The following is a 22,733-nucleotide window of genomic DNA, read 5'->3' on the forward strand; positions in this document are numbered from 1 at the left end:
ATATACTCCACTTTGGGCCTTAGGTATATAGTCAACATCATCACAATATTAATTGCCTCATTAGTAGGTAGGTGACACAGGAAGCTGCTGTAGAAGTGAGCTGGGTAAGGGTGACACCTTCCTGGCTACGCAGTGTGAATCAGAAGACTGTCTGAATAGAATTGTACATTCTTTGTAAAGAAGTCAATTTTAAAGCTGTATTGAGCTGCTCGCCTGGAATTCAGTTTTAATCTCTATGAATAATCTGAACTTCTACTTCAGTGCCACTTGAGAATGAATAAGTTGGCGACGTTACATCTTTCTGTACCTTTCAGCGATGACCCTGAGAATCTTGTATAACGCTATTATTATGTAGACAGGATGGGTAACCTCAACCAGTCACTTCCACAAGAAAATGTGTTGTGGAGAACCTCAGTCAAAGGTTAAGAATACAAAGTCTTGGGAATGAAACGACCTGAAATTCACAGACAATTTCCTATTTTTAAGATGCTATTGTCTATGGAAATGGGAATATTAAGGTGTGTTGGGAATCGTGAAGTTACACTAAGGAAGTACTTTGTGGGAGAGACCAATAAACTGGGTGGCAGCGCTGCAACAAAATGACAAAAAGAAAACCTGACTGAGGAACCTTTAGAGCTCATTCATATTAATAAGTTTTCTCATTTTAACATTTGGGAAATTTGTTTGTATGTTCAGGCTTAAGAATGGAACTCCGGCATAAGCAAATATTATCTAAATTTAAGATAATTTAAGAGTCCTGTGTATTCTTCCTTAAATCTTGGTGAGCGTTTGTGTATTTCTTCCAGATCTGAGCAGTAATCCAGTGTGACACTTGGAGCTTCCTGTAAAAAAGACCGGTCACTGCTGCTCTATCTCCTTGTACAGGGTGACTGGTCTTGTCTCCGCCCCTTCCTGTAATAAAGATCGGTCACTGCTGCTCTCTCTCCTTGTACCGGGTGACTGGTCTTGTATCCGCCCCTTCCTGTAATAACGATCGGTCACTGGTGCGCTCTCTCCTTGTACAGGGTGACTGGTCTTGTCTCCGCCCCTTCCTGTAATAAAGATCGGTCACTGCTGCTCTCTCTCTCCTTGTATAGGGTGCCTGGTCTTGTCTCCGCCCCTTCCTGTAATAAAGATCGGTCACTGGTGCTCTCTCTCCTTGTACAAGGTGACTGGTCTTGTCTTCGCCCCTTCCTGTAATAAAGACTGGTCACTGCTGCTCTCTCTCTCCTTGTACAGGGTGACTGGTCTTGTGTCTGCCCCTTCCTGTAATAAAGATCGGTCACTGATGCTCTCTCTCCGTGTACAGGGTGACTGGTCTTGTGTCCGCCCCTTGCTGTAGTTTTCTGCAGGCAGGCTGTAGTGGGTGTCTCCCAAAACTCTGCTGTCTGCACAGACTATGTACAGCACAGTGATGATGTCACTGCTACTTTTACAAGCCAAAACTGGGTTTGTAAAGGCATTTGGTTCACACAAAGTGGATTTATATCCTTTGTGGCTATTGAGGAATATATTCAAATGAATTTATTTTTTTGGAGTTCAGCTTTAAGGGTTCTCCGCTTCCAAGTCACTGGCAGAACTATAGCCAAGGCCAGATTTCCTACAAGGCCTGGCCTTGGGGCAGCGGGAAGTAGAGGGGCAGCATAGCTGCCAGGCGGGTGGTTTTTGTCTATATTTAGCCCTGCTTCAGGCAAGCAGGGCTAAATGTAGAGCGGGGAAGCCACATCAGCGATGCCATCAAGATCACTTGTAATATGCCTGCAGGTCCATCCCCCCACCTCCAGCTACCTTTCTCCCTGCTGGCCCTAATTTAAAAAAAAAAGTAAAAAATAATAAGAAATAATTAAAATTCAAAAAACTAGAGTAAAAAAAATAAAAAGTGATATAAAAGTAAAAGATAAAAAAATTGATAAAACATTTAAAAACAATGTGAAAACAGGCAAAAACACATTTTTAATAGAGCGAGCAAGGGCTAGAACTTCTGACATTTTTCTACAGCTTTCCATAACTTTCTGTCTTGGTGACGTCTTTCCCCCATTTTTAGTAAGTCAGAGTGGCAGGAATTAAAGAGTGGCAGGAGGTAAAGAGAATAAAGAAACCTGAGGTGCATGTAGACAGGAAGTGGCTGCAGAGAGGCTGTGTGAGATCAGCAGCACCGAGTTGTAACATAGAATGAAAAAAAGGATTCAAAAAGGGTGAAAACAAGTGTTGTAATACAATTTTGATAATTTGGTTGGGGTCTACATGTTAAAAATGTTGTTTGTATTATGTTGACCTTCTGTTTATGGTCATAATAATTTATGGCTGCATACACAGTGCAGCCTACTATGAGAGATGTAGGATGTAGGATGTAAAAAATGTGCTAATATAGAGGTCTATTTATCAACAATTTGCAGAACCATTGGCCTTGCAAATCTCTGTGAATGTTCATCCTTGTAATATTTTCTTTATAAGTTGAATGTATTTGTGAATGTTGGCTTATAATACCACATTATGGCTACTAGATGGCGCTGAGGAGCATAAGGGAATAAGGAAATATACAAGAAGGTTGAAATTATGTATAAGGCCACATGCAGAATTTAGGCTCCACTTTTGGGCACCGCATTGTAAAAGAACATAGGAGCTTTCGGAAGGTTTCAGAGACCAGCAATTGGGGAAAAAAAAGGAAAACAAATTACTTAGGGACGGTTCACATGGCAGACATAAAATCAATACCAGACCATTATCCTTAATTAGGGATTGATATTAAAGAGGGACCCCACACCAAAATTTTTTAAAAAGTGGGGAAACCGGCTGATGTAATTGACCAAATATTGCCATATATGGTCATTGTCATTACCAAGTATGGCCGTTTTTAGTCAGTGATGTCAGCCAGCTTCTCCGCCCCTTTGTTTACATTCATCTGTCGGATGGGGAATCTCCCGGCCAGGTTAGCGATGTGTTACTGTTTGCTAGGACATCGGTGGCTGCTTGCTTCCTTGCAAGTCAACCGCAGAGGGAAGCTGTCATATATCACAGCAGTAGTAAAACCACTGATAATGTGACTTCCACTGAGCTGAGGTTCAGCACGGTGGACAGCGAACACCCCATTTAGGTCGCCAAGTGCTGAGAAGGCAAATTTCAGACAGAATTCTACTTTGGCCCTGAACCTCATCCCTAATAGAGAGTCTCCAAATCACGATAAAAACCTAAAAGGGAGTCTTAAGGTGCCCATACACTTTACAACCATCGCAAACATTTTGTCTTGCGATGGTTGCAAGCTAATGATGGATGGGCTTCCGATGACTGCAATGCTGAACGGGCAGTGTGCGCATGCGCACACCGGCCCGTTCGGCATTTGTCTCCAAGCATGCCACAAACCCGCCGACAATCGTACGATTCTCGGCAGGTTTTCAAATATGCTCACTAGACAAAAGATGTGCGACCGTACAGTAGAAACGGTTGCACGCCTTCCATACACCTTGCGATTATCGTACGATCGCGAGATTTCCCGTGATTATCGTACGATAATCGCAAGGTGTTTGGCCACCTTAATTCTACTGCATTCTATACAAAATTAAAAATAAGGAAGATGAAAATGTAAAATATCTACCCTTTCATATGTCCCATACACCCAATATATTTCATTTCATATATCAAAATAATTATTGCTATAGAACGTAAAGGGAATATAAATAAAGATAAGTGGAACACTAATGTAGAATCAAGAAAGGGGAAGTCCTCACTTCATAACATAATCACATACATCCCCCCCTCCTTTGTACCCCTTTGCCTCTTCCCATTTCCCCCCTTTTTCCCTTTTTTTTTTTTTGTTGGAGTTGGCAACTTCCGTAAAAATGGAAGGTTGTGTGTTGAAAATGAATAAATTTAATTAAACAAAAAATAAAAATAAATAAGATTGATAATTTAAAAATAAATAAAAAGCTTTTGGTTTTATATAAGGTATAAAAGCAGTGAATGTGACATTCTGGTGGAAAATCTATTACTGCCATTTAAAACAGGTGGAGTTGGAAGATTCACCTGCTGAGAATGTTGACTGAAGGTCAAATTCTCTGCGTTATAAATATGTCCCTTCCCCGCTTTATCCCCCACAAAAAACATTGGCTGGTGTTTGGCTTTAAACTTGATCTTTTTTCAGTCTTTATTATATCGCTATGTAAGCAATCCATACTGAGGAATCTGAATCCTGTTTTTATGTCTACGTCTGGCCATTTAGCCCCAGATTCTGAGAAGCATCCATCACTCAGTCTATGTATTTTAGGGCCAACATTTTTTTCACCGTGTTCCATTATTGTATTCTGGTTATTGTTGGCCATTGTCTGGTATCTGATAAAAATTCATTATCTTTGTGGACATTATTAAATTGGACATTATCTTATCTGCATTTCAGAAAAATCGTTTTCTTTTTCCTTTACCTATATGGCTTCTGGTTTCTTATAAATCATAATAATCTCTTCAATGTCCTCTGTTCCGTGTACAGGAAGCATTATCAGTGGTGAGCGAAGATCAGTCATTATTTGAGTGCGCCTACGGAACGCCACACCTTGCCAAGTCTGAGATGACGGCTTCATCCTCCAGTGAATATGGGCAAACTTCGAAAATGAGTCCACGGGTCCCTCAGCAAGACTGGATGTCCCAGCCCCCATCCAGAGTCACCATCAAGATGGAATGTAACCCCACTCAAGTGAACGGATCCCGGTAAGGAAAAATTGACAGTTTTTACATATGTAATACTTAGTACTATGAAGCTGGTTGTTTGTCCATTGTGTGAGAATACTGGTGGCCAGGGCCGGATTTACTCTCTTTGCTGCCCCAAGGCCAGGTTCCTCAATGCACCCCCTAATCGCCAACCATCCCCCCCACCCCCATGGAGAATGGCAGACCTGCAGGCTGCATACAAGTGGTCTCAGCGACATCCCCGGGATCACTTGTACAAAAAAAGCGGCGGCTTCCCCGCTGTACATTTAGCTCTGCTTGCCCAAAGCAGGGCTAAATGTAGAAAACATTGCCCGCCCAGCGCCTGGAACTGCATGTCCTGGGCATCGGGAAATAGGAATTCCACAACCCTGCTGTCCCTCTACTCCCTGCTGCTGGCCTTGTGGGAAATTCGGCCCTGCTGGTGGCCAGTCTTAGGTAAATCAAGCCTCCCAGTACAACCTACTCTGCAACAGATATGGCCACCTATGATGACTGGTAAATCTAACCAATGTAGTTTTTTGGACCCTACTTTGGAAATCAACATTGTATGAGAGCCGAAAGAAACAGATGTACCATATTCATCAAGTTGGTTGCCCTTTAAGTCCCTCTATGGGATATTTTTTTTCTTCCTTTAACCCCTTCATGACTGAGGCCTTTTTTTCATTTTTTGTACCCATGTTATATTCCACATTTTAGGCCTGAAAATTACTTAAAACCCCCCAACATTATATATTTTCTGAATGCCAAGACCCTAGAGAATAAAATGGTGGTAGTTGCAAATTTTTATGTTGCGCAATATTAGCGCAACTCCCTATTAAACCCCAATATTTAGTGAAAAATTTAATTAAATGCTCCAAAACACACCAAAATACCCATTTTTTAATGAAATATAAAAGATGAGGTTACAACGAGTAAAACCATACCCAACATGCCCAGGTTACAAATTGCGTGCATCCGTAAAACGGCGAAAAACCCCAGTACCCCAAAAAGTCCATAGAAGACGCTTTAAAAGCCCCCACAGGTCATCAATTTAGAGATACCCCAAAATACTGGCCCTAGAATTATTGCTCTCACTCCGGCGTGCGCGGCGATACCCAACATGTGTAGCGCGTTCGTCGTTTTCATGCGTAGGCGCACCCGACGCGTGTTTACGTGGCGACGCGCGTGCTCGCGGGGGCGGGGTACTTTTAAATTTTTTTTTATTATTATTAGATTTATTTTATTTCATTTTAATTTTAAAAACTGTTTTTTTTTTTTTTTTTACTTTACTTTGACTGCTATCACATGGGGGGGCTTGCAAGCCCCCCCATGTAATAGCAGATGGTGGTGACAGGTCCTCTTTAAGGTGATGCTGGGGGTCCAAAAGACCCTCAGTGTCACCTTTACACTGGAAATAAGCTATTGAAGTGCAGATCGCACTTCAATAGCTTATAGCTGGGCTGCAGGAGCCCAGAACTGACAGCCCAGGGACCGGAAGTGATGCAATCTGCATCGCTCCCGGTCCCATAGAACGGGGAGGGGATCGATGAACGGAAGTTCGTCGACCTCCTCCCCAGCTCCCCGCGGACACAAAGATCGCCGGTCCCGGGCCCGTAGGAGGGGCAACGGAGCCCGGGAAGCACGGCGGGGGGGTCCGGCGGCGGGGGGGGGGGGCGGCCCCTTCTTCGGAACGCAGAAGCGATCTGGCGACAGGTAAGTCGCCAGGATCGCTTCTGTTGTAAAGCCGACAGTCGGCTCTACAAGTTTAAACAGAGTCCCGGCGGCAAAAGTCACCGGGAGTCTGTTTAAACAGCCCCGATGCTGGCGACGTACACTGTACGTCGTCAGTCACGAAGGGGTTAACCTTTCTCCCACCCCCACCCTGTATATTCTAGTTACCTAGTTGTTGGTTAAGAAAGACACAAGTCCATCAATTTCAACCTATGTAGAGAAGAGAAAAAAGAAAAGGAATATAGATCTGAATTCAGCACCTCAGCCTCACTTCTCCTTGTTCCTCCTTTCTAAAGACATTTGCCACAAGGGCACAAATAAAGGGAGTAGAGTGTGGGTGGGTGGGACCCAGGAAACTTTTCTCTTCCTGTGCACCCTCTTCTCCGATCCCGGCTCGCCACACGGTTTCCTTTTTTTTGGGAGAACCTTATTGAAAGGTCACAAGTGACACTACATTAAGCTCTGTCGGCACAGCACGGTGCACTGTAGTTGTACCACGTTGCACCACGCTGCACTAAAAAAAGTACTTCATGCCATATTTTCTATTCAGCACCCACCACTGCCATATGGTATGGTATAAACTGATCCCACTGGAAACAAGGCCAATTGCTTTGTCTGCAAGTTGGCGGCCACAGAGCCCCCAGGCAATGCATGTGGTGTGAACTGGCCTTAGTGAAAGGGCATCATAAATATTTGATGTAAACTGTTCGAAGAATAAAGGAACCATCCTGGGTTGCAGAGGAAGGCAGCAAGTATCTGACTGCCCCTTTTATTCGGTCTGTTTTGCAACGCAAATTCTGTGGCGCTGATGTGGAATGTGGTAAATGCTGTGCCTGGTTTTAGCCGCCTGCATTTCCCATCCCCCGATATATTTATTTTGTCAAGTCGCTGCACAGCTGAAACCTAAACAGCGGAGTGGAAAAGGTGTTCTAAATTTGAATGTTTTTACACTTTGATCTGGGATTAGTCATTTTATTTAGCAGAGTAACTGAGTTACATTCCCGTTCTTGGCATCCACATCTGACTTGATGTGGCGGTAAAGAAAGCAGACACATTGCCCCCTGTGCCAATCACCTCGGACTAAATTAGGGAAAACATTCTTAAGATATGTTTTGAAGAAAAAAAAAAGTGTTTTTCTATGTGAAAGCGGGCAATAAGTCAAAGCTAAAAGCTGGGAGGAGGCGGCACACGCCGGACAAATTCTACTGTATGTTTTGACGGAGAGTTAAGAGCAAGGCCTCATTCATCACGCTACACAGCGAACCTTCTCCCTTTCATAATGTTATGTCTTTCTTACTTTGGACTATTCATCATTTTAATCACAAACCACAATGCGTTTTTCAGTCTTTACATTCTTTATGATTCTGGTATTTACAGGGTTTTTTTTCCTCCGCTGTTAATAGCTCCTTTTGTATTTTACTTGGTCAATACATTTGTGTTAAAGAGCACCTGTCCTCTTTAATACCACATACAGCAAAGGAGGAGGAAGCTGTACTTTCCGGTGATGAAGGTTTTTGATGTGTTATGGCAGTGTCTAGTCTTGTATGACTTCTGTGGTTTGTCTGGTAATACGGCAGTAGTAGCTGATTCTACTGTAGATGTAACTGCATATACTAAGGCAGGAGTAGGCAAACTTTAGCCCTCCAGCTGTGGGGAAACTACAAGTCCCATGAGGCATTGCAAGACTCTGACAGACAAAGGCATGACTCCCAGAGTACAGTGCCTACCCCTATACTAGGGGTTAAGGCTTAGTAGGGCAGAACATAAGGCTTAAAGCTGAAGCCTGGGAAACATTTTTTGGGACATTTGCTATGTAAAAATAAATGATGATAGTGGGTCGCTTACTCTACACCTCATCCATTCATAAAACATCTTGTATCCTGATAATGGTGGTCTGTGATTGGATGAGGGGAACTGGTGACATTCATCTGCCCCTCCCCTTTCCTTGTCCATTCACAAAACACCTTGAGCGGAATTTATAAAAAGTGGAGCAGCTGTGAATAGCAACCAATCAGCATTTCTGTTTCATTTTCAAATCTTAACTGAACAAACTGAAGAGAGAAGCTGATTGGTTATCATGGACAACTGCTCCAGTTTTTGTCTGCTCCAGTTTTGATAAATTCCCCTCCTTGTATTCTGTGAAAAGAATACAAGACTCTTTGTGAATGGGCGAGGTGGAGAGCGAGGACCCACTATCATCAATATATGCAGAAGCAGTGTTGTCAGCCTAGGGCAGCAGTGCGAACCTATGGCACGCGTGCCACAGAGGGCACGCAGAGGCCCCTCTGGTGGCACGCGAGCCTAGGTCCCGGTTACAGTGACCTGCACACTCCAGGTGCAGGTCACTGTAAAGTCATGTTAAGTTTTTAAAGATGGCCGCTGCGAATTGCGGCGGCCATCTTTAAACCTGGCAGGTGCCCAGATTCTATTTAATATATTGCCGAACCAGCAATATAATAAATCAGGGGTGCCCATTAGGTCGATCGAGATCTACCATTGATCGCAAAGCGATCCCTGGTAGATCGCGATGTCCTGTCCTCCTGACGTGGGGCTTCTCTGGATCCCCTCTGCTCTCCCCCATCTGTATACAGCGTGGATCCGAGAAGTGAACGAGGCACTGCAGGCAGTGGCGGGGGTCGGAGCCGCTATCATCAGCAGCACGCCGAGTGGTGAGGAGAGAGAGAGAGCCGCTCGGCCTGGATCTGACAGCCGGCGGCTCTCTCTCTCTCCTCACCGCACAGCTCGGAGGCAGCTCCCCTGAGGCAGCTCGAATCCCCCGCTGCCTCTGCCCAGGAAAGCAGCGGAGATTCAGAGGAGAAGCTGAGCCCCCTCTGTGTGTGGCCGAGCGGCAGAGGATCGGTACATATGAGTGATATGTACCAGACCTCTGTGCAGGACAAACACTGGAGCGATCAGCTGATCACTAGCATAGGCTGATCTGCTGATTTGGACTACAAACACTTTCTCCTCTGCTCATTTACCATGCATATGTTGGAAGTGTTTTGTAGGTCTGAAAAAAAAATTACTGGAGCTTCCACATCTAAGGACTGGGAAGCTGGAATATATTACATTCTTATCTCGCGTTTCAGTATACATTAAAATAGATGTAAACCAGAACTGGATGACTTTTTTTTTGCTAAACACTGTGTATCATAAACAATTCCCATTTTTTTTTAAACGTAAAATACTGTTTTCACCTTGTTTTCATCCTCTATTGAATCTTAGTGTTGTTGAGCTTTCCCAGGCTGTTGACATGCACTCACTTCAGTGTTGGTTAAACATAATTTGTTTGGACTGGCTTCATGAATGTATTATGAAATCACAATTTTGGGATGGAGCGCACTGTCCCTGAGGGTTGGTCCATACTCTCTTAAGTTATCTGTGCAATGTATGTCAGCACAGTCACTTACAATCTCAACCAGGGTGCATGTGACAGAGTGACAATTCTAAAGCCACCAGTTTGATGTAGATGGTAGTGTTCAAGGCCCCCACCCCTGTGTAGGCATGGTTACTCCAGTTTGATGTACATGGTAGTGTCCATGTTCCCAACCCCTATGTAGGTATGGTTATACCAGTTTCAAGTAGATGTTAGTGTCCAAGGACTCCACCCCTGTGTAAGTATGATTATTCCAGTTTGATGTAGATGGTAGTGTCTAAGTTCCCCATCGCTGTGTAGGTATGGTTGTTGCTGCAGATGTTAGTGACCAAGGCCCCCACCCCTGTGTAGATTTGGTTATTCCAGTCTGATGTAGATGGTAGTGTCCAAGGCCTCTGCCCCTGTCTAAGTATGATTATTCCAGTTTGAAGTAGATGAGTGTCCAACTTCCCCACCTCTGAGTAAGTATGATTATTCCAGTTTGATGTAGATATTAGTGTCCAAGGCCTCAGCCCCTGTGTAAGTATAATGATTCCAGTTTGATGTGGATGGTAGTGTCCATGTCCCCCACCCCTGTGTAGGTATGGTTATTGCAGTTTAATGTAGATGGTCGTGTCCAGGGCCCCCACCCCTGTGCAGGTATGGTTATTCCTGTTTGATGTATATGGCCCCTTTTACATGTTTGGTGAACTAATTGTCCTTTCCTCATAGTTTGGGCCATGTGTTTTTTCGGGTGGTTGTTTTGTCTCCCCGAAGTACAGATCCTTGCATTCCTAACCATGTTACTTTGCTTGTGTTTTGGTGTTGGGTCTTATACAATCTTTTGTTGCAGTCTTTTGCTGGGTTTGAAAAACACAGGGATGTAATGTTAGTTAAAAATCCTGCCGAGTTTTTCCTGACACTTCAGCCACATACCGGATGACTATATTACTTTGTGTGTTCTGCTTCTCCCCTATGTTCCATGTCCTGTGTTTTTGCTTGGGCTTGGCCACAGTGAATGTCCAGTCTGGGAAGTCACAAACTTTCAAAGTCTTACTGCAATGCCTGTATTATTTGTCTTTAAACTCTAACTATTGTTAAGCCAAGTATAATAGAGTTTTAATAAACCCCAGTTTCTGCTCCAGTGGGTGGTAGGGTTTGAAAAGCAGACACTGGTCTGCATGAACAGGAATCTAATATAAATACAAATTCAGGTGATTCGACTACATTTTATAATGGCTTTTGAAATGTTTTAATTTGTTTTTAATGAATACATAACATTTAGATGAAATGGTAGTTTTTAACAGTTGTCTACAACATATCCTAGGGGCTGTCTGTAAGTTTCTGGACTCTTAGCTGCCTTGGTAGGGGGTCTACAACTGTAATCTTCATTAAGAGGCCCAACACCCAGCACAACACTTTATTTGAAATGAAACCAAGAAAAATATTTTACTTAAAAGAAAGAAAATGTTGCCTGTGCCATCATGTTACTCGATCTAAAGACATGAAAAGCCATAAGTGTTCAGCGCTCTACATAAATGAGCTTGCCTTGACTCACATCCAACTGACATGCAGTATATTAAGCTTTCTAAATGTAAAACATTCTTGACACTTCTTTTTAGAGTGGATTCACTGCAGACTCTGAGGGCCATGTCACACTAATAATTCTATAAACAAAGATATCCCCTGCACACCATACAGCAATGGAGACCGCTTTTTAAGACAGTGATGGTGCTTGTAGTGATGTCCACGAATGGCACATTGCGTATCCAAGGTTATAACAATGAAGATCACCAGCACTCAAAGGATAAGATAAATCAAAGGGTTCTTTTATTCAAAGAAGCATGTCACAAGTGTTATATCGCCAACGTCCCTTCATCAGGGAAAACATAGTGACCACTATGTTTTCCCTGATCTATAAGGAGTCACTATGTTTGCCCTGATGAAGGGACCCTGTGTGGTTCTCAAACAATGGCTATATAACACTTGTGACATGCTTCTTTTAATAAAAGAACACTTGGATTTAGTTTATACTTTGAGTGCTGGTGATCTTCATCATTTTAACACTAGTAATTCTGTCGCACTTATAAAATAATTGTGTAGGGTTCTCTCACCTTAGGGTTAGGGTTAACCCTAACCCTATGGTGCCACTTCTTTGCTGCTTAAGCCACTGAAATAATGCTCTGTCGCTGCTCCCTTGACAGCAAGCAGAATTTTTGCAGCAATGCAGACAGCAAAGAAGTGATGTAAATTAGGTAAAGAGGTAGCTGTGTCACCATAAATCTGCCACTGGCGAAGTGTCACATGACTTTTACTGAGCTTTGCATAGGGTCCTACTTGGGGTCCCCTAAAGGGGAGGCACCAAGAGGTACTTATCTTCTAAATTTTAACATACTAATATTTTCATTATCTGTTGCATTAGTTGCATTTTATTATGACAGTTCATTTCCTAGTACTTTGCAGAGTACACAGAACCATTAATTTTGTTCTTTACCCCAGTCTAACATTTACATAACATTCATAAAACTCTCCTTGTATGACCAGCTTAGGTAGAATCAGTTAAAGTTGACCTATGGTTTGTTCTGCTTTAATCTATAAGGTTGACATAAGAGAGGATTGAAGATGGATGAAGATATGAAAGTGATGCCAAAACACCAGCACATGGACAGGGATCTTCTCCATAGATATTTAATTCGGCATAAGAACAGCAAATAGCTTACGCGTTTCAGCCCAAACCCTGGGCTTTAGTCATAGTGGTAGCCATAGCTTAGTCATAGCCTTGACTAAGGTCCAAGGTTTGGGCTGAAATATGTAAACGATTTGCTGTTCGTATGCCGCATTAAAATAAAGTGATATTTGGAGAAGATCTGTGTGTCCGTGTGCCGGTGTTTTAGCATCATGAACTGACAAGGTGGAGCAGGAACCTTTGCTATGCACTGGGGTTCCAACAGGCATGCAGATTGGATGGGAGGAGTTTTGAGCTGGTTTGAAAAACATAACTTTGTATAAAGATATGAAAGTCACCATTAACTAACCTTCTAGGTACAATAAGCAGATTCTATTGCATTTCAGTTCTTGGTCACCTGAAACTGGCATGTTAAGTCATGTGACATGTAACTGTCTTGCATTGTGGGTGCCAACCAGAAGCAGAATGGGGACCTGGCCGATGTAACAGCTTTGCCCCCCATCCCTGTAGCTGACATTGAAAAGATTGCAATAGGCACTGAGAAGCTGCCTCATTTGCGTTGTCTGTACTGGCAGGCTCCTCCCTACCCAATAAGAATTTTCTATATACTTGTAAAGGAACAGCTTTGACCTATTGGCTATTTCCTGGTTAGAAAAGGAGCATGAAAGTTGCAGCTGGGGTCCCTTTAACATTCACTAGTCCCTAGGCTCCTGCCTAGGTTGCTTTTGTGGAGCATCTGCCTCTGATGCATCATCTCAACATCATGCCAGAGGAATGAGTAATGAACAATAAAGTTAAGTAAGTTTATGGCAACTTTCATACCACTTCCTTAATGCATGCCTTGTTAATTTAAAGGGAACCTAACTTCCTTATGTTTCTGAATTGTTGTCCCATTGGAAATATATCTCTCTGTCTAGATTTTCTAAACTGCAAGTTTTCCTTTGATCCACTTTTACACTTAAACACCCATTCTCAAATGTACTATGTTTCTTAAAAAAAATATATATATATATGTTTTTTAGAAACTCCCCAGATGACTGTAGCCTTTCCAAAGGTGGCAAAATGAGCAGCGGATCGGAGAATATTGGAATGAATTATGGCAGCTACATTGAGGAAAAACACATCCCACCTCCCAATATGACAACAAATGAACGGAGAGTAATTGTCCCTGCAGGTGAGAACACTTCACTATGGGTATTTAGTGCAAATTGACTTTTGTCATCGTAGGGCTTTGAAATTTCTGACACAAAAATAAAACTGCTGCTATAATAATGGTGGTTGTAATGTTATGCCAACATGATGAAAGTAGAACTACAGTCAAAATGTTTACCATGTAGTCTTGGATAGAGTTGGGAGGGGGTAGAAACCCTTCCTGTCCTGGAGACAACTTTCACCTGAACTCCCAGTAGTTACATGGAGCAATAAGAGCCTGACAGACAGTTGACGCTTTCCCCTCCCTGTCAAAATTAAATTGTACTTATATTAAGACTATGTTCACACCATGTCTGGAGCAGATCTGCAAATGCAGTGCGTTCTGCCGCGTTCCGGTGCGCTTATTCTTTTTAGCTTAAAATGGCCTTTCAGGTGCAGTCCAGTGCGTTTCTATGCATTTACATGCGTACCAGTGCTTTCCGGACCAAAGAAAATGAGACAAGCAGTATTTTTTTTTGTCTGGACCGGAACAGACTGCGCTGGTGTGAACAGGGCCCAGAAATACCATAGGAATACATTGGGATGCTTTTTTGGGCCGGCAACAAACTGTTTTGGTCTGGACATTGTCCGAACATGGTGTGAACAAGCCCTTAGAGGGTTTGTTTAAGGCCTTGTTCACACCGAAAGCGTGTGCGTTCCAGAGCGGTAGCTGCTGGAATGCACTGTGATGGCTAAGAAGCTTCTCCCCGCGTTCTGTTCCACTGCAAACGCCAAAAATAGGGCTTGCTATATATTTTAAAATAAGAAGAAATTATAATTAAAAGTGAAACAAAGTAAAAAATTATAAAAATTAAAAAAATTATTAAAAAAATAACGTAAAATAACATAAAATTAGTAAAAATGTAAAAAAGTGAAAAATAAAAATAAAGTGATAAAAAGGTAAAAAATATTTGAATATGTGTGTCTCACTATTTTGCCTAAGGCAGTGATGATGAAGGTTTTTTAACCCCAGTGCCCAAACTAAAACACAATACCAAACTTATTTTAAGTGTTGACACTTTGAGATAAATAAATTGATTTTGCGTCGCAGTTTGGGCACTCGGGCTCAAAAACGTTCACCATCACTGATCTAGAGAAATAATTGTAAGCTCAGAAAACAATTCTGCCATAATTCATGATAAACTATCCCTATTACATGAGGTGTACCGGACAGACACAGCCTGGCCGCACAGAGCACGGAGAGAAGTCCAGAGAGGCCAGTAGGATGGAAGGCCGGCTTGGTTAGGCTGAGCATTTGCTATGATAATGAATCACAAAAGATGTGTTATTAATAGCAAACATCGCAGAACGAAACAAAATCCCCTTCTGAGTTCAAAGGGATTCTTTCTAATCAGAAACAAAGAGTATGAAATGTGTTTTGTTTTTACAGTCTTTCCACACACAGAAGATTGGCCTTGGAAGCTCTATATACTGTAAATATCTTTAAAGTGTATGTAAAGGCATTGTTTTAAATTGGGAAAGGCTTAGACCCCTTGTCAGGTTTTAATTTCTGTCTCCTCTGTGTCCTGGTGACCATTGTCACAGAGACAGAAAGTTTTGAAAATTCAAACTTTTAGAGCTGTCACTAGTGCAATTAGAGTAAGAGCTCTTTAAGATTGAAATACTTTTCACTTTAATGACATTTCCCCCTCATTTCCTGTTATATCTCCAGGACAGGAAGTAAAGGGAAATCTCCACAGCAGGACACAGGCAGCAATAAGATAACCTAATAAGGGTTTTAACTAGGGATGCACCGATATATCGGCCGCCTAAACATATCGGCCTGAAAATGGCACTTTTGGCATAATGCCGAAAGTGCCATTTTCTGGCCGATACAGCGGTGCATACGTTCTTTCTCTCCTCCCCACTGGGCACTGCTCTGTGTTCCAGCGGGGAGAAAAGAAACTGTCACAGGCAGCCGAGCGCTGCGGGAGGAGAGCGCAGTGAGCGGCCGGCGTCTCTCCCCCCGCACCGCTCAGCCTCCTGTCACAGTCCGGCCGAGCGGTGTGTGGGTGGAGATAGCCAGCGCTGTCACAGAAGGCTGAGCCCTCCTCCCCCGAACCGCTCACTCAGCCTCCTGTGACAGTGTGTCATGAAGGAGAGCGGATACAAGCAGTCAGTGATCAGTGATCGCTGAGTGTTTGTAGATAATAAAATAAAATATTTAAAACATTTTGAAAAAGTTAAAATATAAAACATTTTCGGTTTCGGTCCTGAAATTTTAATTTCGGTGCACCTCTGGTTTTAACCCTTTCCTACTCAATCCAAAACAATAAAAATTTTGGGCTTTATATACACTTTAGAAGATGAGATGTTTCTTATTAATGAATATACATGCTGTCCCTTTCTAGTCATGACGTTCCTCTTTAATACATTCCACTTCTTATCCAGCTGGATTCATACAACAGTGTAGAGTTGTTCATGGCACGTCTTATTGGCTGCAATGGTTGTATAGTAAATCAAGGCCAACAGCGGCCCCATAAATTAAATCTATCACAAAGGTTAATTGTCCTGCCGCCCCACAAAGGGAAATCGAGTAAACTTATGAAGATTCCAGCGTTCTAACATACCAGTGTGAAATGTTTTTCAGCGGCCCGTTAGCACTATTTGTTATTCTGTTACTGAAAACCGAACGTTTTGTTATAAATATTCTGCAAGTTTTTTTTTTTTCGTGCTTAGCGGTCTGACATCCAGGTGTTTTTAACTTTCAGTACTTGACAGAGTCGATGTGCTTGGTCAGCATATTATGGGATAACCTACCAAGCCAAGCGCATACTTTCCTGAATAGCTAATTGTCCAGACTGTCTTTAAAGTTTAGGGCTGTGTAAATAGGTTGCGTTAATCATTTCAAGGCAGCAGAAGAAAGATCAGGAACAGCACAAAGTACACACAGTTGCAGTAACTTTTCGTAGTAGAAGTGTTACCTTTATATTTTTTTTTTATTAAATACCAAAAACAATATAACAACCAAAGCATATTAACAAAAATAACATCTAAAGTATACAACAGAAAAAAATACCTACATCCCAAGTTTACTGCATAAATAAATACAGTAACAGAAATAAAAAAAACAAAAAAGGAATAAAAGCAAAAAGGGGTAAGGGCCCTCTCCTTCTCTTCAGCTGTAAGACCCCATTCACACTGGGCTACATCAGCTCTGATTTGAGCTCAGCGACTTTGTGAAACATTGAGCTACAGTGCACATATTGTTGTGCTACGTAGCGATAGTTTTGGCATAGACTTCGTAGCTGCTACATTGGGCTGTATCCAGTCAAAAGCGGTCTCGATATTACATAATACCTCTTCCTGTTTCCTGCTTATGTTCCGTCTTAAATTTCTGTGCAAAAAGTGACACTTCTGTAGCGTGACAATGTCCCGGTGTTATGATCTGGGGTTGCTTCATTTGGTCAAGTCTTGGCTCAGCAATGTTATGTCCCAAAATTAGGTCAGCTGCTACCTGAATATACTAAATGACCAGGTTTATCCATCAATGGATTTTTTTCTTCCCTGATGGCACATTGGACATATTCCATAATGACAATGCCAGGACTCATCAGGGTCATATTATGAAAGAGTTGTTCAGGGAGCATGAGACATAATTGTCACACATGGATTGGCCACCAGAGAGTCCAGACCTTACCTCCATTGAGAATCTTTGGGATGTGCTGGAGAAGACTTTACACAGTGGTCTGACTCTCCCATCATCACTACAAGATCTTGGTGACAAATGAATGCAACTCTGAACAGAAATAAATGTTGTGATATTACATAAGCCTATGGAAACTATAGAGAATGTGTGCCGAAATCAAAGCTGAAGGCGGTCCAATTAAATATCTAACGCCTATGGGGCATCGGCAGACACATCTTCAAATCTAAAAAAAATGAATATATTAAACTGTAATTTACTTTAAAGCTGTTGCTTCCTATTAAAAAACAATCTTTACATTTTGACAATGCTGCCATGGCACCGAAAAGTTCCATGTTTTCTTCAGTAATATTTGGTCTTTTAATGATTTTCAGATCCAACATTATGGAGCACGGATCATGTGCGGCAGTGGTTGGAATGGGCAATTAAAGAATATGGATTGCCAGATGTCGATGTCATGCTTTTCCAAAATATTGATGGGAAAGAATTATGCAAAATGACCAAAGAGGATTTCCACAGACTCACGGCCAGCTACAACGCAGAGATCTTGCTCTCTCATCTCCACTACCTCAGAGAAAGTATGCCGATCAGTTTTCAGGTTTTATTTTTTATTTTCCAAAAATATAATTACTATTGCTATATATAATTGTGTGTGTGTGTGTATGTATGTATATGTATATATATATATATGTATTAAATGAGCTTTTAAAAATAAAGTTGCAATTATCTAGCCAGTAAATAGGTACTTACAGCGAAATCAAATCCTAATGCCAATCAATTATGTATTTATTTATTTTGAATTGAAGAGTTCCCGTTGGGTAGATTTCACCCCTGGTTACCAAAATTAAGGGCAATCACCTATGCAGGACAAATGCAGTAATAAAAATAATAAATCAAAGCTCTTACCCTTCTCCAATCTAGACAAAAAATACTTTTATTTAGGTTACTTCCTGCTGTAGTGATCAAACAGGAAGTGAGAAAAAAATCAACACACAACAATAAGAACATAAATAATCCTTTTATTGGTCGCCACTGTAAAAAAAATGTTTTGGCTCGATTCAGGTTTTAAATACTGATTTATTATTTTCTAATATTTCCATTGTACTTATCATGATAGTTGTGCAGTAAACCAATTTAAAGGCAATACAATTTAATTACATACATGTCATAATATTTTAAAGATATTGCATAATGCCAATAGGTTAAGTATATACTGCTATTACTAATAAAAATTACTAAGAAACATTATAATAACGCTACTAATATTAATATAAAAAATAATAAAGCAAACTATGTAACCATTTACAGTACACTGGATCAAATGATAGCCATAGAAGTAACATAGGATTATTTGCATTGCATTTATTAAAAATACAAGGTCTGCATAATGTCTAGCACCCCCCCATAAAAAAATATGAAAAACCTAGGAAATTACACCAAAGTACACACAAGTACTTACCTTGGACACTTCTGGCACACTCCTAAGGGCTATAATATCATTACTCTGTTTTATCCTGGAATTCTGGGAAAGTTGAGCATCTTAGATCTTGTTAAAGTCACTTTAGTACTGTACAGGAGTACATTTTTGCAAGATTTGGGATACTACAAGAAAGCCGAATAATGTCATCCTCATCTTGATGAGCACCCCAGCAGTTTGGGTGGCATTTTGTTTTTCTTTCTTTCTTGCTCTTAATGTTTAATTTTTAACATGTTCTGTTTGGGGGTGGGGGCTAGGCATTAAGTGGACCCTGTATTTTCATGCTAGGTTCGCTTTAATAATAGACAATAGACAACAATTTTGGATTTTCTATTGCTGTTTAGTTCTATCCAATTTTTTTTATCACAGCACCACTTCATTTAAATCTTAAATAGTTCAGAATTTAATTCAACTATGCTAATTTAAAAAAAATAAAAAAAACTTTAAATAAAATTAAATTGAAATAGAAAAAAGGGACAAATGTAATACTTAAATAAAACAATCTTTTAAAAAAGTATACAAATTAAAAAGTAAAGAATGCTTATACAAAACTCCCATTGACCTTTTCAGCCTCTCGATTGTCCCTTTTCTCAATTTGGTGTTGCTTTGTTTTGTTTTGTAGCTCCTCTTCCTCATTTGACTTCAGATGATGTTGATAAGGCCTTACAAAACTCACCACGATTAATGCATGCTAGAAACACAGGTAATGCACCTATCGCTGATGGTTCTGCCAATCTTTTGAATTGAACGATAGATTTGCTAAATTACACATTGAGAATGGATCTTAGTTTAGAAAAATTTCAGCATAATGCATGAATACTTATCAAACCTTAGGGAAATAATATTGTGTTATTCTTGTATTCTTTTTTTAAATGTTTATCAAAAATGTTTAATAATGTTTATTAAAAATAGTCATGAAATTACTTCCCATATTATTATTATTATTAGTATTATTATCATGTCCAGCCAAAACTTTGTATTTGTTTTGGATAGAGTCAGTAAGAACCCCTGCCATGTGTTTCCTTCTATCTGGGGCTACGTTTGAGAAATTTGCACTCACTTCCTTTCCTACTAACTCCACAAGATAGGAAGTGAGGGAAACTCTCCAAAAACAACACAGTCAGAAAAAAAAATGCTTTTTAGATTAGATTTAGATTTTAAAGCTAGAACCCCATCAGGTTTTTTATTTCTGTCAGTGTCCCAGTTGTAGATTCTCCGTCACTTCCTGTCTGGTAAAACTCACCTAAGATCCCTCTCTATGTTCCTCGTCCCTTATCTTATCTAAATACAACACCCAACCCACCCCCATCTAACCAAACCTGCCGTTCCTTTCATTCCTTCCCAACACCACCCGCTTTCCCCACAACCTTTTAAGTAAAAATTATGAAGACTTATAAGTCTGGCCACCAAAATTGACAAAACAAATTTTCTGTAATTGCCTCTTTTTTTGTAGCGATAATTCTGAACGTATATTGCATTTGTTATTTGTAACCTGAGTCTGTTAATTAAAGATTATTTGAAGAAAAACTCACCTAGGCTTCATCAGTTCATACCTGACATATAAACCCTTATGGGTGTCCAGTCACCACTATCCTGTAATGTTAACTCCCTCAGGACCTGCGTTGAAGGACCTTGATCGGCAGATGGAGCACTCTTTTGACATCAGTTTGAGATGCATCTGAAATCATTCACAATACATAGACAGGCGCCATTGACCTGCATTTGTCCTACTTCAGCTGCTTTTTGCACTCTTTTTTGCATTTTTGTTTCTGTCTGTTTTGCTGTTGGAGATTTTCCCTAACTTTCTGCCTGGTGAGACAGATGGTGAGACCCTGGTCACCTGAAGTGGGAAATCTCTCTAACATAGCCCTGAATTGCAGTACAAACCCAACTAGGGGTTCTAATCCTTCCTCACTCTATCCAAAACTACAAAAAACGCTGCAAGTCTGATTTAAGAAAGACAGGAATTTCTGAAACATGTTAAACACAGTACAAGAGCATGTGAGAAAGGCTTATATTAGGGGGATAATTGGTGATTTTGTTCCTTTCAGGATTCAAAGTTACCTTAATTAGCTGCTAGTTGTCTATGTTTTTCTAGCCTATAGTATGAGGAGCTTTTAATATTATGACATACAATGACTTGAACTATGATAATGTTGCATAAAAAGTAAAGGACTCATTCTGGGTTATTCTTATTATCTGCAGGAGGTGCCACCTTTATATTCCCAAATACATCGGTATATCCAGAAGCATCTCAGAGAATCACAAACAGACCAGGTAGGTGTAATATCGATTTGCCGTTGGTTTGCTTGATATTAGTTTTCTCAATTATTATAACACTGTTTATTTTTTTTTTATAATTAAAGTTTCATTTTTAATTCAAGGGTTGGTCCACCAAAAAAGATTATTTTACTTATAGGTGTCTGTCTGGCTTAGCCTTTCTCTGGATTCTAATGTCTCTTGGGGGCTGCTGTGACAAGATCTTCATGCAATCATTCCTGGTAGTGACCCTGCCTACCTGGGAGTCACACTCTATAAATGGGTGTCCCTGGGTGTTTCCACACCCCTTTCTTTAAAATGGTGTTCCTTGGTTGTGCACCCATTGGAAGGTGGACACATAGATGTGATCCGACCAGCCGCAGGGTGACCGATCTTTGGAGCAATGTAGAGTGTTCCATACACCGGTAAGCTGGGAAAGGAGATGCAAGGGGTGAGCAGACTCTATAATTAAGTCAAGAGCAATAGTGATTGGAACAAACTTTCCTATCGGTACAATTACCAGCTGAAAGTAGTCAACTGTTTGTGTTAGCGAAGCTGCTATAGGGCCTGGGGGCGGAACAGGACGACAATCCTAATCCCCTGTTAGGCCCCATTTACACAAAGCGACACTCACCTAGAGCGGATTTCTGTGCGGTGGGATAGCGCGACGGTTCGGGCGACGTTCCAGCAACGATCGTGTGACCTTCACCGTCGAGCTGCATTAAAAAAAAAAGGAAATTTTGCCCGACATCGTGAGGAAAGGGGTCCTGCAGGCTCGACTTGCGACGGACGACATGGAGCTGTACATTAAGAAAGCTCCATTGAAAACCATTGGCCAGCGACTTCTCGCGATATCGCGCAGCAAAAATGCGCGATAACGCGGCAGAAATCGCGGGATTTTCCACTCAGTGTGAACGGGGCCTTAAGTCTACAGTTTAGGAGAGCTGACATCAGATGCACAAGAGGAGCCTTTGGGATCTTGGTGTACCTAGTCACAGCTCAGAGAAAGTGCCACAGAGAAAGGTTGCCAGGGGATCCCATTGAGGCTGTGGTGCCCCATGATCTGTAGTTAGGCCCCCACTTAGAAGTCACACATGGGTCTCATCTATTCTTCATAGGGTTCCCAATATCCTCAACTGGTAATTAGGGCCTGTCCCCCAGAGTCCCTGCTTGCATCATATAGTTGGTAAGAGCATGTTTAAAGGAAGTGTATCATGCAGCAGATTTTCATACAAACAGGCAGGCTATAATGGATATAACATAATGGACACCTCTGTGTGCGCCCGTACTGGACGGTTATAAACAGTAAACTGTAACTGTAAAGTAGAATTATAGGTAAAATAAAAAAATGACTTATATGATGCAGTCTGTCACTAAAAATGTTATTACCTGTTGGTCCTGCCAGTAAATTACTTAATTTTTCCTGTAATACAGTGACAAAGTTCTTTGATCTTCAGTAAAATGACACAGCAGCATTGTCACCCTAAAACTCCCTAGCTCTCCGACTCTAACCCTTATAACTTTTTAAGCAGTAAAAGCAGCAGAGTTTTTTCTTTGGAAAAAAGTTTCAAGCCATATGAATAGAAAAAGACTATTATAGGGAACGTGGCAGTGTTAGTGCTTATGTACATAAGCAAATGCAGCTTGCTTGCAGGTGCATTCCATTTGCATGTGAGATCAGTTTGGAATGCTTCTTTCAATGTTCCTGTAT

General features: G+C 41.2%; 1 protein-coding gene across 1 annotated transcript in view; it reads left to right on the forward strand.

Moving 5' to 3' along the window:
- The window catches only part of ERG (ERG, ETS transcription factor), a 182,119-nt gene that overhangs the window by 148,468 nt on the left and 10,918 nt on the right, over window positions 1–22,733 (forward strand). Inside the window, exons 3-7 of the mRNA XM_018555148.1 lie at window positions 4,481–4,698; window positions 13,472–13,623; window positions 17,661–17,864; window positions 19,386–19,466; window positions 20,969–21,040. Coding sequence (XP_018410650.1) covers window positions 4,481–4,698; window positions 13,472–13,623; window positions 17,661–17,864; window positions 19,386–19,466; window positions 20,969–21,040 — 727 coding nt within the window. The remainder of the gene's footprint in view (window positions 1–4,480; window positions 4,699–13,471; window positions 13,624–17,660; window positions 17,865–19,385; window positions 19,467–20,968; window positions 21,041–22,733) is intronic.

This window comes from Nanorana parkeri, unplaced genomic scaffold, assembly GCF_000935625.1.
Source record: "Nanorana parkeri isolate BGI_ZX_2015 unplaced genomic scaffold, ASM93562v1 scaffold186, whole genome shotgun sequence".
In the NCBI taxonomy this organism is placed as follows: Eukaryota; Metazoa; Chordata; class Amphibia; order Anura; family Dicroglossidae; genus Nanorana; species Nanorana parkeri.